The 15,280-nt window shown below is 37.8% G+C and overlaps 1 protein-coding gene across 2 annotated transcripts in view; it reads left to right on the top strand.

Annotated features, from left to right (window-relative positions):
• The window catches only part of LOC140336536 (rab GTPase-activating protein 1-like), a 173,029-nt gene that overhangs the window by 103,162 nt on the left and 54,587 nt on the right, over positions 1 to 15,280 (top strand). For both annotated transcript variants that reach the window (XM_072419708.1, XM_072419709.1), the window contains exons 8-10: positions 1,291 to 1,365; positions 3,160 to 3,285; positions 6,168 to 6,311. In XM_072419708.1, coding sequence (XP_072275809.1) covers positions 1,291 to 1,365; positions 3,160 to 3,285; positions 6,168 to 6,311 — 345 coding nt within the window. The remainder of the gene's footprint in view (positions 1 to 1,290; positions 1,366 to 3,159; positions 3,286 to 6,167; positions 6,312 to 15,280) is intronic.

Genomic DNA, 15,280 nt, shown 5'->3' with positions numbered 1-15,280 from the left:
GAAGAGTTTCATAAATGTCTACCTCCCAGCAATTAAACAATTATAAATACAATCAGTAAATCAAGGCCCTGTGCCAGCTTTTTATAAACCCCAGTGCATCAGGGACCTTTGTCACTTTTGATACATCAGAAATTAATATGCTATTTAAAGCGTTACAGTCATCAGCTCAGGCAATAATGCGCATTCACTACCCAGTACTACTAAGCTGGGATCCTAAATAAATATATATGGCTGCCTATTTACCTGCATATTTGTATAAGAATATATTCAATATTTTTATATGTAGTATATTATATTGCTTACACACACATTTCTATATCATCCATTTGGAAACCACATGAAATTCTGATCTTTGGTCTTTTCATACTTCCCACCTGAATTGCAGGGCCCCCTTTGTCATCCATCCCTTACCTGTTACCAACTGTTTGGGTTTTTCCTGAGTATCCTCATAAATTGCCTTACCACTTAGCAGTCATAACTTATCTTATTCTAGACATGGTGGCCCAGCCGATGTACTTCCGCCCCACTAATTGGTCATAGGTTGCTTGTAATTATTTGATGATGATACCCAAATTTTCAACCTGAAATTATGTCGTCCCCGAGTCCTCTTTAGCTCCTTCCAGTGTTTCTTCCTCCTCTGCCCTTTTTAGTGGGGGTTTTCTTAGTCATACAAAACTTTATGACCCAAATCACAGAGAGTTTTGCTTATTTAGATTACAAAGGTGTGAGTACCAGAGCTTCTGGGGTTAATCACAAGAATTGGTGTGTACTCTCTTCTGCTTATGACACCTTTCTTTTTCTCCTTTCTTTTTCTTTCTTTTCTTTTTTCTTTCTTTCTCTCTCTCTCTCTCTCTTTCCTTCTTTCTTTCCTTCTTTCTTTCCTTACCTCTTTTCTCTCTCTCTCTCTCTCTCCCCCTCCCCCTCCCCCTCCTATGATGGAGCTGGACTATTCTTTTATGGTTGTCCAAAAGGTGCTTCTTTCAGCCCCAAGAAGTTAACAGAACAACAAGCAAAATGAATGTAAAAATAATGTGCTTTTAAAGGTCTGCATTGAGGCTACATTTTACACCTCATAAAACATGCCTTTGGTAACGGCAATATTAGGGAGGTGCAATATGACAAATTGTTATTGGTTGCCATTGGTTATAGCTCTTTACTGACTAAGCCTACTTGAACTAAAAGTAGTACCTTTCACATATGAGCTGTGTGTAATACTAGCTTTTCTTTATTCAAATGTGACTTTTTTTATTATCTGTATGTGGCTTGCCTGATCTGTGATTTCTTTTTCAGGCCTATTCTTTGTATGACGGAGATATTGGCTACTGCCAGGGCCAGAGCTTCCTTGCTGCAGTGCTTCTGCTTCATGTGAGTAACAGGCAATGTGATTCATTCAGCGGGGGAGTCTCTCCGGCAAATGATGGAAGGTTGGAAATGCTGAGACATTGCTGAGGATTTAACCATTTCTTTACTTCCCAATAGAGAAACAAAGCTTGTGCTTCCACATTGGTCTTTGGAATAATCAATATTGTAAAGGTCTGCTCCACATAATGCAGGAATATCAGTTTAGTGTACGTTCTAGTAACAGTGTTTCCTCTAGGTCAGAGGTGTCAAACTCAAATACACAGAGGGCCAAAATTAAAAACTTAGACAAAGTCCCAGGCCAACCTTGAAATTCATCGAAAAAACTGAAGTTTTTCCTTTCCAGTAGATATAAAACTATGCCATCAGGACCGGCATTACTTGTATAACAGCAGGCTACGCACAGCCTGAGACACCTCTATATGACACAAGGCCATGGGTCACTATGAAGCCTCTGTAACTCCAAAATCCTCCTGGAACCTCCCACATGTAGCTGTGGGGGAGTGCTGGAAATGCCAGACGCGGTCTGCCACATGAACTCCCTGTTCATTGAAATAGTGCGGCTACTACAATTCCCGGCATTACTTGCATCTTTAAAACAGTCCAATGCGGGACCACACATAGGCAGAGAGCCTGCTGGTCTATATAAGCCAGTCATGCCGGGACTTGTAGTAGCGGGACTATTTCAGTGCAGCGGCGGGGCAGCTACAGTTCATAATTAGGATTCCTTTGGGGGGCGAAATAAAAAAAGGACGTTCCAGGCTAGTGGAATAATTAGTGTCGGAATTTCCATCCAAATCTGCCAGTTATTTGCTTATTGCACACTCAAGAATTCAATGGGGAGCACTGCTCTGTAACGACTACAACACTTTTTCGTATTATTTATGTTATTGTAAAGTTACTGGAAACTCTAAAGAAGTATCAAACAAATGAAAGGGGACATTGAGTACTTGTAGATGATCACAAATGAACACAAATGAATCCTGATATAGACTAAAAGTAACAAGAGAGAGAAAATCACAGTTCATTCCTATCATAAGGTTTCCAGATCATAGATCGTCCTTTCTTGCAGCTCGTTCTTTGCTTTTTGTGGACAAATACTTTTCGCATATGGCCACCTGTGGTGACACCTATCAAAAATGTTTTTTTTTCTTTTGTCTGTGCAATTGATGTCACAATGTCTGTATGATGAGAAAGGCAAAGGGTAAGCCCTTGTATTTGCCACATTCTAAATGTTTCTTTCTTTGTGTTAAGGTTTTTATGGGACTCATCCAATAGATACAGAACTTAATCAGCTGAGGAGACACACAGGCAGTACTGTTATCTAAAGAGATGATCAAACCAATAAATACTGTAAAATAGAGAAGAAAGCAGCAGATGATCTTGGAGTACAAAGCAAATCACAAGATTTGGTGTTGTTAGCTTAGTTGTTAGTTTGGAATTCAGTGTATGATTACATTGGAGGACCATTTCGTTCCTTCCATGTGAAAGAGCTGAGCCAATCATCAAGCATTGGTGGAGGGAAGGAAAAAGGGGAGTATGTGCTATAGGGGAATTAATCTGAGGGGGGCTGCAGTCATAAAAGCACAACTAGCAATGGCAGTTTTCCTTTAAGCCACACTTCTTTTGAAGTCAGTCTGCAAATTGTCCATAATGTGTTATGATTTGTACAATTAAGACATATGAAAACTGGATTGTACATAAAGAATAAAATGTGTAAAAGTAACATTAGTGCCATGGGAATGTTTGATTGCTTTAATGAATAATTAGTGACCCTTGTGTTTATTGTTTCCTTTACAGATGCCAGAAGAGCAGGCATTTTGTGTGCTGGTCCGGATTATGTATGACTATCAGTTTAGAAACCTTTACAAGAATAATTTTGAAGATCTTCATTGCAAGTTTTACCAGCTAGAACATCTCTTACAGGTACGTTTCGAGTTTAAGACCAACTTTGGGCTCAGCAACTGAAATAATGCAACTCTGGCTGTAATAGTTGTCCCCTCCAGTAAGCCCTTTTGTTTTTAGATGTGTTAAGTCTTCTAGGTTAATTGATACCCCGTGTCATTTATCAACAAGGGATTTGCTGCCACTAAGATACCCAGTTTGTATCTTCATTTGGTATGACTCTAAATCCAATATATAAAGGAAAAGAAGAGTGGTCAATGCAGCAAATTCCAGAAAGAAGAAGGTTCATGTCCAAATAGCAAACTATGACAATTTTGTTTTATTAAATTATTCACACGATTCACACAAAGTGCTTAATGGTCAGAATCTTAGTTTTTGCACAATCTGGATCTGCTCTAACAATTTTAGAACAATTTTATTTAAATTAATTAATTAAACTGTATTGCATTAAGGTGACCAAGTTACCTGAGTGACTATAAATGCTATGTTACTAAAACTAAACTGAAACACCTAAAAAAGCAGTTAATAAATCCAATGTTACAAGTCCAGTTCATGTGACTATTACAACGCAGCTTACTAAAAGAGACCCTGTCACCAACCTAAAAATTGCAGGTAAAACATAGAACATATAGGTCTTTCCAGTGCTTATGTGCAGTGTTATTATTTTCATTATTGAACTGTAATGTGCCTTAGAACGTACTAAAAAAATGGCTGCTCCAGGAGGAGTTAGTCTCCTATTGCATTTCCTCTATACTTGCACGTCAGAGCCCCTCGTTTTTCTGGGGGTGTCTAATTACTGTTTGTGCTGGCACAGCTCCTCAGCCCCCCGCCTAATCTCCCTACATAACATTTGTAGTTGCCGGTAATTCAATTAATTACAAAGCTTTATTTCCTAGAATAGGATGATTCATTATTACCTAATTCTTGACCTTTGCATTGAAATTTCTTCTTGCACTTCTTTACCCATTTACACAATTTACCCATGTAATAGCTATGTATTGTAGGTAATGTACCTAGAAGGGAGAACAGTGGCAAGTTTACAAAAGGTATTATTAACTTTTCACAGGAGTGTTTGCTTTATTTCCCTATTGGGTTTATAGACCAAATATTTGTGTATCCATATGCAGGCACACGGCCCCAGTAATGCTGCTGTCAATATTACTCTAAACCTTTCCTTAAAGGAATGGCCATCTGTTTCCCTTCGCTCTCATTCTGCATAATAAACAGCCTGGATGTCACTGTTGATATTTTCCAGCATGGATTTCTCTTCTGTGCTGCCAATGTTTACTCCTGGATTTCTTTAAGTTGCACAAGCCAGATAGAAAGCAGCAGGGCATGGATTCCTTAATCTGGCATTGTGCTATTGTGAGATGAGCAGAGGTTTTATACAAGGCTGCAGACTAGTGTCATGTCTTATTCATGTCTGTGGTTTTCAGTGCTTTAGGACACGGTTAGATTTTTTGTTTTTACTAAATGTGTTAAGTATAGTATATAGCCAATGTTTGTGGACACATGACCACTAATAATGTGTTCATATCTTTACAGTAAGGTAGTGGTAATGCTGTAGCACAAAGAGATATTCAAGGTAATTTGCACCTTTGCACTTTCAGCCTTGTGACAGCTATTGGGCAGGCTCCTTTCTGTTACACCATGACCAAAATCCTCTGTTTAAAGCCAGCTACATAAAGTATGGTTTGGTGACAGATCACTGTTGTCCTGGACAGAGCCCTATTTTCAGCCCTAATAAAAACCTTTAGGATGAATTAGAATGCTGATGGCAAGCCAGGTCTTCCGGTCAAACACAAGCTCACAAGCTCAATAGGAACAGATTTCTTTAGACACACTATTGGTGCTGTTGTAGCCTCCAGAAAAAAGGAAGTGGGTCACAGTCAACTCTATAATCGTGCCCATAGTTTTGGAATTGGATATGCAAGCCTATTTAGGTGTGATGGTCAGGTGTCCACAAACTCTTGGCCAATAAATGTATATAAAACATTGTTTCTCTACCTGGTTCTATTGATGAAGCAGAAAAAAAGAGAACAGCAGGGGATGGCTCAAACATTTTCTATGTGTTTATACAAGATATATACAAACAATAAAAAAAATGAATATTATGTGTGGACAGAGACCATGTGCTTCACCCGTGAGTATTTCAGAGGGTGACATAGACTATACTATACAAATTACAACTGCCTAAATCATGTCAAATATTAAGATTTACTGGCAGAACTGGATCCTGAGTCCCGACGCATTTCGCCAGTTTTGGCTTCCTCAGAGGATTAATAGGAGGGAACAAGTAATAATACCACTGATTTGTGTAGTACTTGTCATTGATAGGGCAGTTGACTTGCCATTGATAGGGCAGTTGGAAAGAAAAGAGGACAGTTTGTATATAAAGTGAGGAACCTGGGAGAAGAATACTCATTCACCTCAGGTGAAAGTGGATAGAGATTACATGACTGTACATGACCAATTCAGGTCTCATAGATGACTAGGTTAGCCTTTGTAGATCGTAGGCCAGAATACGGGGTCAGAAATCTTACTGGTGGTCTCAAATCTTTTTATAGTCCCTAGAGATTTGTATGAAGAGGAGAGGAGAACAGACATCTATTTGTCAGCATAATATGTGCTGACAGGCAGAAAGGCTTTCTGTTTTATTTTATTTTTTTTTGTTTTATTAATGTTTATCTCTTGTACAATCACATATACAATGTTTGAGCCATTTCTCCCATTTTTCCGCTTTACTACATCACTTTAAGGGGCTTGGCTCTCAACAAACATTTTTGAGTGGTTTGGGAACACTCACCCTCTCTACTAGCATAGTACTATTTGTATCACTACTAACTAACATTGTGTTGTACATGATGTACTTTTTATAATATGCAGTGTTTTCTTATTGACAGGATCAGCTGCCAGATCTTTACTCTCATTTCATGTCTCTAAACCTGGAAGCACACATGTATGCCTCCCAGTGGTTCCTGAGTCTTTTTACAGCCAAATTCCCACTCTGTATGGTCTTCCACATAATGGATCTTCTGCTATGTGAGGTAAGGGCCAGCTCATCCTTGTCCTAAGTATGGATCTTATTGCAATAGTCATTCCTTAATATTGCACTGTATGCAGAAATACAACTTTTTTCCAAACATATTCTCAAGTCATAAAAAGTGTATCTAAAGCCAATTTTTTTTAACAGAGTAAGGGGTTGAAATTCTTGTTAGGGTTTTATTTTAGGCAAAGAATGAAATAGAAGTGCCATTACACCCCTTTTCAGAATGAGATTTTCTTAAAAGGAAAGTCAGCATGCCTCTTCAGGGCTAGACGGTAACGAAAGATTTAGACTGAAGAGTCAGAAAGATGAAACTTTTGTTTTAGCAGGTTCTCCTCTGTCCAGTTACATCCATACTACTTTACATAGTTTTGTAGTGTTTAGTTCTGTAGAACCTCCTGGAGCTTCTTGGACTAAGGAGAACCTCCTGGAACAAAATATTTGTAATCCTAACCTTTCCGTTTTGTCCAACCTAAGGAAGGCAGGATTTTGCAACTCCTGAAAAAAACTGGCTTATCCTGTTAAGCAAAACATTTGTTATGGTTTATACAAGTTGTATAGCACTTCTATTTCTTACTTTGCCACAATGTTTCCCTATAAACCATTCATAGAGCTGCCTGTTTATCTGAAACACAAAAAAAATAGAGAAAAGCTGCTTTAGAGTTTCAAATGACAGATCTGAGCCTGCTAATGTTACATTCAAGATAGCAGCATTAGCAGTGTTTTCAGGATTTTTGAACATACAAGGGCTGCATGCTAATAACATGTATATATTATGTACACTTTTTATAGGTATGTAGGAAGGTCACTTTAACATATTAGACTGTATCCGTACAAACATTTTTATAGCAGTATTTGCCTGCTGTGTTTCTATATTCAATATTGTAGCCACAACCAGCAGTGAGGTTGTGCTTCATGTTGTTCTCAAAACTTTGGTTTATTTAGAGGATCATTTTGACATTACCAGTTATAAATTATCCAGTTCCTAAATTGAGTTCTCTTGACTCTGTGAATTATTTCCACATTCTTTCTGTACCATAAATTCCAGCTGACTGTAAAGCAGTGAGGTTTTTTTTCAAAGAAATAATCCCAGTGTATCTTCTTCGAATTAACCTTACCCATAGCAGATCCTGGAAGACATTGATTCTTTTCTTATACTATTATCTGCTTCTTGTATTTTACCTACAGTATGTGTATTAGAAAAAATGTAAAATTGTAGTGGTCTCACACACACCTTAACATTTCCAACGTGCAGTTACTATTGCCTGGATGTAAGTGCACTTTTTAGAAAACAAAATTAATACCTGTTTTATGGTATACTCCCCAGGCTTATTATATCTCCTATTTACAAATGGGGGAAAAAATACCTTTAAGACATTGAAAAATAATATATACAAAGCAGACTGTATAACTACAGTAACAACAAGTTTTACCAGATGGTGAAGGTGCTATTCATAAACCGCATTTGTGCAATTTGTTGTAGTCATAGGCACATTCATTCCCCATGTGACAAGTTTTTGGGCCCAGTGATGGGTTGCTTAGGATGGGTTAGAGGCATTGCTGCTTTCCCAATACACCACATTTATTATGCTATAAAGGTAGGTACAGTTTGGTACTTCATAAGGTAATCTTTTTTTAGATAGACTTGTTTTGTCTTATTGGCTATTACATGGCTTTTTTAAAAAACAATGTATGGAATATCATTGTTTTCTATGTCTGAACCAAACACCACCTTATCTTTATTGCTTTTGATCATGAGTGGGTCAGTCTACCTAAAATTAATTTCAGTTTTTGGTGCAAACCTGTGGGCAGAGTTACTATTTGTAGTAACAAATGGAATGGAATAACTACAGACCTTTGGGCCTTTATGCAGACTTTTGACCTGCTCATCCATTCCACAACAACTCTTCATTACGGCTGATGATCTACTAGCAACAAATCTAGAAGACCAAGTGCTAATAATAAGACCAACTACAGTTCAGAATAAGGTCTTTGACATTAATAGCACCCTTCAAATCTGGACCCTCCTTATATCTAAATCCTCTGTTTACATGTATGTGTTCCATTGAAATCAGATTTCTTCATTTTCACATCTGGATTCCTCTTTAACATTGGAGACCTTTACATATCAGAGTCCTCCCTTCACATCAAAGTCCTACATTCACATCAGGAGCCTCTCCAGACTCTCAGCAGTTCGCCCATAATTATACCATTACTACCCACTCACTGTATCTAGCATAAGGAAATCTTCCACTACTGTCTTTCTTTGCTGGTCTATGGCAAATTTACAGAGCCAGGGAGAGGAGCAACAACAGCAACTGTCCAGTGATCATAATACAGGCCCATTAAAACCAGATCAAAACCTTGCAACCCCTGTACCTACACCACTTCTACAGACCTATTTCATGTCTGGCCAGCTTTAACAAATCTGCCCACTAAAGCTTGAAGCCCTACCGCTTTCCACCATAAAGTCTGATGTTTAGTTTCTGAAATAAATTAAAATCAAACTAGAGAGTGAGATTTAGTTTTGTCATCAGCATCTGTGGAATTGAAAACAGTGCCATTTTTTGGTTTGAATTTCCCAAAAAGCTAAAGACTGCTAAGGGTAAGTGAAACCTCCAACATTTAGCAATAACTGAAATAAACTATGTGGCCAAATATATTTGGACATCGCTGTAAACTATTGAATTTAACATGCAATGTCCAACATGCATATGTAGGTATAATGGTCTGGTGTCTGCAAGTGTTTGGCCAAATAATGTACCCACAGTGGTTTTCATGGCCTCTATGAACCTTCATAGACACTATTTTTATGTAAATGTTTTACTTAGGTGAGGATAATAAATAAATGTTATAGTGTTATCCTAAACAATAGAACAAATCATTTAGATTTTATTGAATAAGGACAATGTCAAGGAATTACATCCCCCAGCCCTGTAATTCTAGCCTGCATCATCTCATTGAAGTCAACTAGATGTTGTGGCATATTGGCCATTTTATTTTGCTGGAGAAAAGGCTGCTTTAGGTTTCCTTTCATTGCTGCTGCTGCTTGAAAATTGGTCACTTGATCTTTGCTGAAGGGGAATATTAGATTTCAGTTTGGCTGATCCTCCCCAGCAGAGATTATTAACCAACACTAAAGGTATCTTTGTTTCCTACAGAAAAGGTAAGTTTTGTTAGTCCTAATTTTTCCAAACCAGAATGGCTGTTAAGGTAGCTTAGAGGTAATATTTGAAGAGTTTGTTGTATGAAGTTGTGCTTTCTGTTACAGTGGGTATAGTATAGGGTTGGTAGTGGTAATTTGTCCATAGGGTTTTATATCTGGCATATATTTATTTCCCTAGTGGTTCAACTTGATGGACTGATGTCTTTTTTAAACCTGACCCACTATGTAACTATGTATTAAAACTGTATGGACTTTCTGTCCTCAACCAAAGGAGTTTATGAGAAGGTGAAACTATCATTGCTAATAGCTCATCTGGCGGTGAAGAAGAAAGACAGTGATTGAGCTGGTGTTAGGTTAAAGTGCTGCGTTGCTGCCCTCTTGTGTTTGTTTTATGAGCAGCAAAAAATGAAATGCATGTTTGATTGCTGTTCCAAATCTTCACAACCTCATTCTAGAGCATAAAACCACCCAGTCAGATTGGCATTTACACCTAGCTATGCTGCAAAGAAACCTAAATGGGAGAATGTAATTGATGGTAATGAAGTTTTCTTCCAACATACACATTTAAAGGCAAGGCTTATTTCTTCTTCTTTGTCTTTTGCAGATTTAGTAACCGCTATTTACCAGAGTCTATAAAAGGTTTAACCCCTCATGTCCAAAGTTTTTGAAGTTTAGATCAGCAAAATTTATTTGTTGGCATTAGTATTAGATTATAACTCGTATTATCACTAATATATCTGTTTTGAAACAAGGGCAGTAAACTGGGAACTCACATGGGTACGCACGTCTCATTCAGTATTGCAATGCACCATGGTGGGAATATTGTAGTAAAATGTTTGGCACCAATTTGTAAATGAGAAAAAAATTTTATTTACTTTTTTTATTTATTTATTTTCTAATTCTTGCACCCTTCTATACACTATGCACACATCAGTTTTCAAGTATTATTTGTTTATATTTTCAGCCTCATATTTAATATTAATAATAAACAGTATTTATATAGCGACAACATATTACACAGCGCTGTACATTAAATAGGGGTTGCAAATGACAGACCGATACAGACAGTGACACAGGAGGAGGAGAGGACCCTGCCCCGAGGAGCTTACAATCTAGTAGGTGGGGGGAACTATCATACAATAGGATAGGAGATATGGAGTGGTGGTAAGTAGTGAGGGTTTTAGGAGACAGAAGAAGACGGGTAGGCAAGTTTGAAAAGATAGATTTTGAGTGCTCTTTTCGTAGAAAATAGGAGCAAGCCGAATAGGATGAGGAAGACCATTCCAGAGAGTCGGGCAGCTCTAGAAAAGTCCTGGAGCTTACTGCTAATGGTTTCTTTAAGACGCTATATAAAACAACTGTTGGTTATTTGTCAGTATCATATTCTGCTATCTGCAATAACACAGCCCATTCCTCCCCTGTATTGTTTTTGCCTTTGTAGAGGATGCCTGATTAGTAGTAATGTCATGGACAACATTAAGAAAGCACGCGGGTGAATAATCCTTAATATCTTACCAGAGGTTTTTGAATGCATAAATCCAACAATTGGCATCCTGTGCATAAAACAAAAACCTTTCGAGGGAGTGAGGTTCCCCATTCTCAAGGCGTTAGACTAAAAGGGCTGCACAGAGCATTGGTTTTCTGACTAAGATCTCAGTAAAAAAAAATGGGGTGATGACTTTTTCTTTCCTTACATTCTGCAATTTAGAAAAGGTCTATATTGCTAACCCCTGGGTAATTCATACCAGAGCTTTTCAAACTTTAAAGCAAGATTCTTGTAAAAAATTTCACTTTAGGCTGGCAACGCTGCATGGTTTACGTGTGCAAGTCAGTGGGAGCTCTCTGATGCTGTCACTTACATGGCGTAGTGTCTGGCAGAAGGTACTTGACAGGTTAGAAAGCATGACATTTCTGGCAGGAGGTATGACATGGACCACAGAGGTCTGGGCAATGTGTGCAGCAGCTGTCAAAAACAATTTCCATTTATTTTATTAAAAATCTCCTCTGATTTTCCTTCCTTAACATTGGGTCTGTAAGGCATTATAGGAAAATAGGGCCTTTTTTAGTTGTGTATTATACACCAAATCTTTGAAAATGAAAAGTACAGTAGTCTTGCATTTTAATCTTGTGTTCTTCTGGAAACTAAGTTGATTTGTGATTTTTGCATTAAAGGTGCCATGGATTTTTCATGTGTCCAAAAGCCATTTATTTTCATTTTTGTGACAATAGCTCCCCCTGCTGGATAATTTCTTCTGTTCTTTTGAGAGGTCTAGAAAAACTAATAATAGACCATCCAGCATAGAAATTGAAATACATTTACAGAAATAAATGTAATGTTTCAGGGAAGTTTTATTAAAATATTAAAATAAATAAAAATATATGTTTTTGCTGCAGCTGTGCATATGTCATGGTACTTTCAATATTTTGATACAGCTTTCTCTTAGATTTCTTCTTGAAGGATTTTTGTCATCTGCACATCAGATTAAGACTAGATGCACACACCATGTCTGTTGTGCTGCAATGTGTTGCAGTATGCATTTGAATGCAGTATGTCCTGTTTTCACAAAGTGCACAGCAACACAATAAAGTGAACCTATGTTGGTAGGGACAATAGCTTTTAACTTTTGATTGCATTGTGTCTGTGTTGAGGAGACTGTATTAAAGGTTAACATACATGAAGACATAACATATGACTGTAGTAAGGACATTAGATTGTTAGCCTCTTTGAGGGAAAACTAGTCACATGACTATGGACCTTGTAAAGCCCTTTGTAATATGTCAGCACCATATGAATACTGTATAATAATGATAATAGTAATTTGTTTTTACCTACCTTATAAATACCTTAAAAATATAAAGAAGCTAGCTGCACTTTATTAATCAGTGACTTTGCACCTAACAATTTATAGCTATTTAAACAGAAAACATAAAACCTATGTTAAAATTAAAATCAGTTAAATCTTTTATTTTGTCTCCTTCCGTTTTTAGCATATTCATTAGGTGCTCAATAGTTTGAGCAGAAATACAAAGGAACAGGCATATGAGTCTTTTAGGATTTCAACAAAAACTCTGTATGAGGCATAATACATAATAATATATAATAAAAATAATAATAAAAGTATACATACTATATCTAATGCAAAGGTTTAAATAGCACAACATAAAACCATTTCAAAAAAGTATTTTCTTTTTCCACCCTATCTAACCACATTCTGCAATGTCTATTTACACTGCTGGTATGAAAAGTCCAAGAAATGCTAATTTGATAGTTATTATTTCCTAATCCACAGAATTCTAAAAGATGAAACTCGTTTCCTAGATTTTAGATTTTCGCCACTAGGAAATAAAGGCGGTGATGATACCATATCATTTTTTTTAATGTTTGAAGGTCCATGGTGAGTTATCTGTATATTGAAAGGGCAATGGATAAGAAGATCCAAAATGCTAGTCTATCAAAATAGTAATGTGACAAAATAGTAGTTTCCATAGTTCAAGCTGGCTACTAGATGATATTCATCAGATTTTATAATGTTTAATTTATCACTGAGTTCAAAGTTGACATTAAAATCATCCAGGTGGTGCCCCCAATTAAGCAACTTTTGGTACAACTTTATTCAAACTATTTTGTGTATTCATATATTATTGTATAGATAAAACTTTCCATATGATACAAAACTGAGAGGATCCCATCTATTTTTTTTAAAATAATTTTTATTAAAAGATATCAAGGTACATACAGAGAAAAGAAAATAAGGTGGTCACAATGTACATTTCAAAAAACAAACAGCAAGGTAAGGTTCTAACAATGCACGTCTTCAAGTCTGTAGCATAACAGCCAACCGCAAATAAATACAAACATTGTAACAGACCAGTCATGTTGTATCAGTAGTAGGAACCATGACATCTTAAGTTTTTCAAAAACATTTTTATAAGAAAGAAAAATAAGAGAAGACAAAATAACCAATTAAAAAAAAAGGGGGGATGAGAAGAAAAAGAAAGAGAAAAAGAGAAGAAAGAAGGGGGGGGGATGGGGAGGGTTTTGACCAGCTATAGAGTCAGTCATATCTCTGATATAGCGGCAAAGTGCAATTAGGCACCCACCCTAGTATACTCAGATACTCAGGGGGGTGGCTGTAACAGACAGCAATATTCCTCAGTAGTGGTAAAGTGGATCCAGTGGTACCAGGTTTGTGCGAATTTTTCCGCTCTCGTAGCGTCAGTGGATATCAAATCCTCCATATGATATATATCAGCAACCCTTTGCAACCAATGTACTACCGTCGGAGGGGTAGTATACTTCCATAAGGCTGGGATACAGGCCTTAGCTGCATTGAGAATGTGTCTCAATAGAGAGTTACTATAGCACTTGCGGGACATGTCCGAAACATGAAGAAGTGCCAGGGCTGGATTGCTCTTAATATCCACCTCTGTAAGTTTTGAGATAATATTAGCTACCGAACTCCAATATAATTGTAGTTTTGAACACTCCCAAAAAACATGTAGTAGCATACCCTGTGTGTCGTCACATCTCCAGCAAGTGCTATCCGACCCCGGGAAAATCTTAGCAAGCTTCACCGGTGTTCTGTACCAGCGAGTGGCCAGCTTGTAGTTGGTTTCCTGATATTTTTTGCAGATGGACGCCTTATGACAGAAGTGGAGTAACATATCTCTCTGAGCATCTGTAAAATGAGTGTTTAAGTCAGCTTCCCAGTGGGATACAAATAAGGGGAGCTCTGGCATATATACAGATAACAGTGTTTGGTAAGCATGGGACAGTGTACCCCGTATAGGTTGACCAGATGCACACAAGGCCTCCAGAGGACGGAGCGATCGGGCTATTGTATTGGGCTGTGGCAAGGATCTCAGAACATATGTAAGTTGTATGTGGCGCCAGGGCGACAATGAAGGGAGGTCCCTTTCCGTTTGTAGAGTCGAAATATGTTGCCATTCCCCATTGTTCATCAAATGGGATGCTCTATACACACCCAAAGCACGCCATCGGTGAAATATTGAGTCAGACTCCCCCAATATGCGGTTATGTTTTGAGAGGAGAAATATTTAGTGACCACTTTCAAGGTCTCGCCAATCAATGGATGGGTGGACATCGCCGCCTTGGCCGCCGGTGTCGCCCAGGCCAGTGTGTTTATGGGGGCAGTGGAACATGCATCCTCCAATCCAACCCATAATTTAGAATGACTATTAGTGCACCAATCCAGAAGCCTGCACAAGTGCACTGCCTGATAGTATAGAACTGGGTCAGGGAATGCCATTCCTCCGTTGGCTTTGGGGAGTCTCAGTAATGTCATCCTAAGTCTGGGCGCCCCATTGAGCCAGATAAATTTTACAAATTCCGAGCGGAATTTCCGCAGGACAAAAAGCAGGATGTGTATTGGGAGAGCTTGCAGCATATACCATAGTCTAGGCATAACATTCATGGATCCCATCTATTAACATGTTGCTTGATCTTAAAATAAACATGCTTGTTTGTGGAAGGCAACAAAGTGTGTTGGGGAATGTATCGAAACAAGGCCACAAAGTTCTTGGAAAACATCCATCAGCCAATTAACAAATCTAATGAGTTGGTACAGAGATTGGTAGCTCTGAAGGAGCTGCTGAGATACACAGCTATAGTGGAAGAAATCACCCATAGAACAACTATAATTCAGATGCTCCACTAAGAACTTGGGTTTCTTTGAAGGCAAAGTACAGATCTTATTCCAGTTTAGGTTCTGTAGCAACTATTGCAAATTGACTGAACCAGAGCAAATTGTAAAGAAGAATAGACAAACAAATGAAACATCCAT

The sequence above is a fragment of the Pyxicephalus adspersus genome, chromosome 8 (assembly GCF_032062135.1).
Source record: "Pyxicephalus adspersus chromosome 8, UCB_Pads_2.0, whole genome shotgun sequence".
NCBI classification, from domain to species: domain Eukaryota; kingdom Metazoa; phylum Chordata; class Amphibia; order Anura; family Pyxicephalidae; genus Pyxicephalus; species Pyxicephalus adspersus.
The sequence above is the reverse complement of the archived record's forward strand: the minus strand, read 5'-3'. Positions and strand labels throughout refer to the sequence as shown.